At 28.0% G+C, this 2,845-nt stretch overlaps 1 protein-coding gene across 1 annotated transcript in view; it reads right to left on the bottom strand.

Moving 5' to 3' along the window:
- Positions 1-1,429: 1,429 nt before the first annotated feature.
- Positions 1,430-2,845, bottom strand: part of LOC108763859 (uncharacterized) — a 2,130-nt gene continuing 714 nt past the window's right edge. The window contains exons 2-3 of the mRNA XM_018511776.1: positions 2,489-2,598; positions 1,430-1,571 (exon numbers count right to left, since the gene is read on the bottom strand). Coding sequence (XP_018367278.1) covers positions 1,470-1,571; positions 2,489-2,598 — 212 coding nt within the window. The 3' untranslated portion in view covers positions 1,430-1,469. The remainder of the gene's footprint in view (positions 1,572-2,488; positions 2,599-2,845) is intronic.

Genomic DNA, 2,845 nt, shown 5'->3' with positions numbered 1-2,845 from the left:
GAGCACCTCTTCAGAACACCGGCCAAACTGTTTGACTTACGCGATTGTGCGTTCGAACATCGAGTTGGTTACTTCGTTCGACGTACAGGGCTGTCAGTAACCGGACGACGACTATAGAATAGCTTTGCTAATCCGAAAAGCGGATTAAAGCAAACGCGAAGCCGATCCCGAAAGGCGGGGTTTCCGACTTCCGTTGTGTGTACTCTGAGTCGAGCATTATTATCTTGTTAGCGAACAATATTCCGGAAGAATGGCTTCATTCGAATCTGCGCTTGGTGCACCGAGGAAGATGTGCGGAAAATATATTCACTTGCCTGCTGTACTTAGACGATTATGGTGCAAGGTCGTTATCTCATAAAATCATTAACAGTATAACGTACTAAAAAGATAATACTCTTTTACATAACTAGCAAAAAAATATGAGATATAGTAACATAAGAAAAAGTAAAAAAGTGATTTGTTGTTTTTTCATTTCTTTCCTGATTTTGTAAGTGAAAAGATAATAACAATATGATGTAAATATTTTCAATGTACTTACATTTATGTATATTTATGAAAAATATCCTTTCTTATAAAACTCGTAAGCTGTAGCAAATAAAAAATATAAAAATAATTTGATCTTTGAGATAAAAAGATTAATCTTATATGCATAAACTGCTCTTCCAGTATAATCCGGATTTTTGAGGCCATTGTGGTCAAAATGCGTATGTTCTCGTCATTAATTTACGTATCCTTGTTGGTAAAGTGACGAGCATTTTCGCAATTCTGAAAGTTCTATTAGCATTTTATTAGCATTTATATGATGTTGACTGAACCTATTATCCTATGTGTCTTAGGAAATCTAATTATTTGTACTGTAGCGATGGTTACTTTATCCACTTGTACAATGTAATTTATCTAAAATGTTGTTTTAAATATAAAAAAATAACATCTCTTAGGGTCGTATTCATAATCGTGATTCAACTTGAGATTCGATTTGAACTAGATTTGAATTAGTCTTTCATTTGAAAAACGCTTTTTAAACCACGATTTAATAAATCTGATTGGTTCAATCTTTAGTTCAAACCTAGCTCGCCTGAAATGAGGATCAATCGTGGATCGATCTACGACTATGAATACGGACCTTAAAGAAATGTGACGTAATAAAATTTACCACACTATTTACATTAGATTAATTTTTCGTAAATTGTGTAACAACTATTTTGCATCTTTCATGTGAAAGATTAAAAAATAATAGATATTTAGAAAAGAAATTATCAGATTTTTAAATAATTTTAAGTAAAATATATTTATAGTAGATTTATTTTATTTAGATATAAGTATAACATAAAATTAATAATAGATTTTACAAGTACAAGTATGTTTATATTTAATTAAAAACGTATTGGCATTATAATATAATGCTGATACAAAAATTAGTAATGACGCGAACAAAAATAGAAATAAACAATCAAAGTTACGTAATTTATTTATCTACTGGATTTGCCTCTGTTACAGTTCTCTATTTCGATACATGCATCCCAAGGATTTCTGGCTCGCACGTAATCCTCTTTGCAGTAACAACCACATGCCTGAAAGAAATTAACAAAACTAATGATATTAATTATAAACAGAAATACTTAAAATACCCGGTACAACATTTTATCATATATAATACAGGGCAATATGGAAAAAATTATTTTAGTTGTTTCTAATGTATTCTTGCTTGCTGCATACAAATACGCTGTCCAAATGTGGCTATCACGTCACAATTTTAAGAAAAATGGTATTAAAGATGCAAAAACCGGCAGTATATTTTTAAGACTATAATCTTTTTATTATATTTTACTTTATATCAATTTTATATTGCTTTTTGATTTAGCATGTTCTGATATTTTTGATGCATTTTTAAATGTTAAATTCGAAAAACAATAAAAATGTTGTGTCACACAGTTATTTTATAATGTTTAATTTTCTTATGTTCCACAAAATATAAATGTGGTTTTAACACTGCATGATGAAAAAATTTATATTCTCCTATAAGAATGGGACATTATTACCGGATATTGAACCGTGAAAATCAAAAAGCAAGGAAAAGCTACAGACGCAACTTCTCTGAAAAAAAAGGATTGCTATACTAAGCTTTTTACATAAAATTCAAATATAAACAATCGAATTGTATAATTTTATAATTTTTTTGTAAATTATTTTAAATATATTTAAAATATATTCTAAGAGTTAATTTTTTGTTGTAAAAGAATTGTGGGTGATGGAGCAAATTGAGATTATTTTTGAATTTGGATCATCAAATTCCTATAAAATCAATATATACTTTATAAACAAATTTTAAAAATTTTAACTTTGTTGCCTTGTGTAATTAATGATTATTACGCATATGTGAAAAATTTTACCAAATGTTACATTAATGATATTGAAATGAGCATTAATTACAAAATAAATTTTAATATATAATATAATATATTAAATATTAATTCATTAATGCACTTACACGGGCTTGTATAGGGCAAGGTTTATCCAAGGTTTGACAAGTTTTTTGACAGAGCGATCCACATCTGTATTCTTCATTTTCACCAAAACAATCAGGAATTATAAACACGTCTGAAAATGATCGTGTATTATTACAATGCGTTAGCAAAAAAAAAAGAGACAAAATATTGATTTTCTAATATGAATTTATACATATAGGGTAACTCAGGTATATACGCCGCATTTATCAAAAACTTCATTTATTAAGTATTATTTACTATGTTTAAAATAAACAAACTATATCAATAAAAACTTTGTACTGTCTACTACTATGAAAAAAATATTAGAAATCCGAAATATTTAGTTTTCGTATTAAAAA

The sequence above is a fragment of the Trachymyrmex cornetzi genome, unplaced genomic scaffold, assembly GCF_001594075.2.
Source record: "Trachymyrmex cornetzi isolate Tcor2-1 unplaced genomic scaffold, Tcor1.1 scaffold112, whole genome shotgun sequence".
In the NCBI taxonomy this organism is placed as follows: domain Eukaryota; kingdom Metazoa; phylum Arthropoda; class Insecta; order Hymenoptera; family Formicidae; genus Trachymyrmex; species Trachymyrmex cornetzi.
This window is presented reverse-complemented; position numbering and strand designations above follow the sequence as displayed.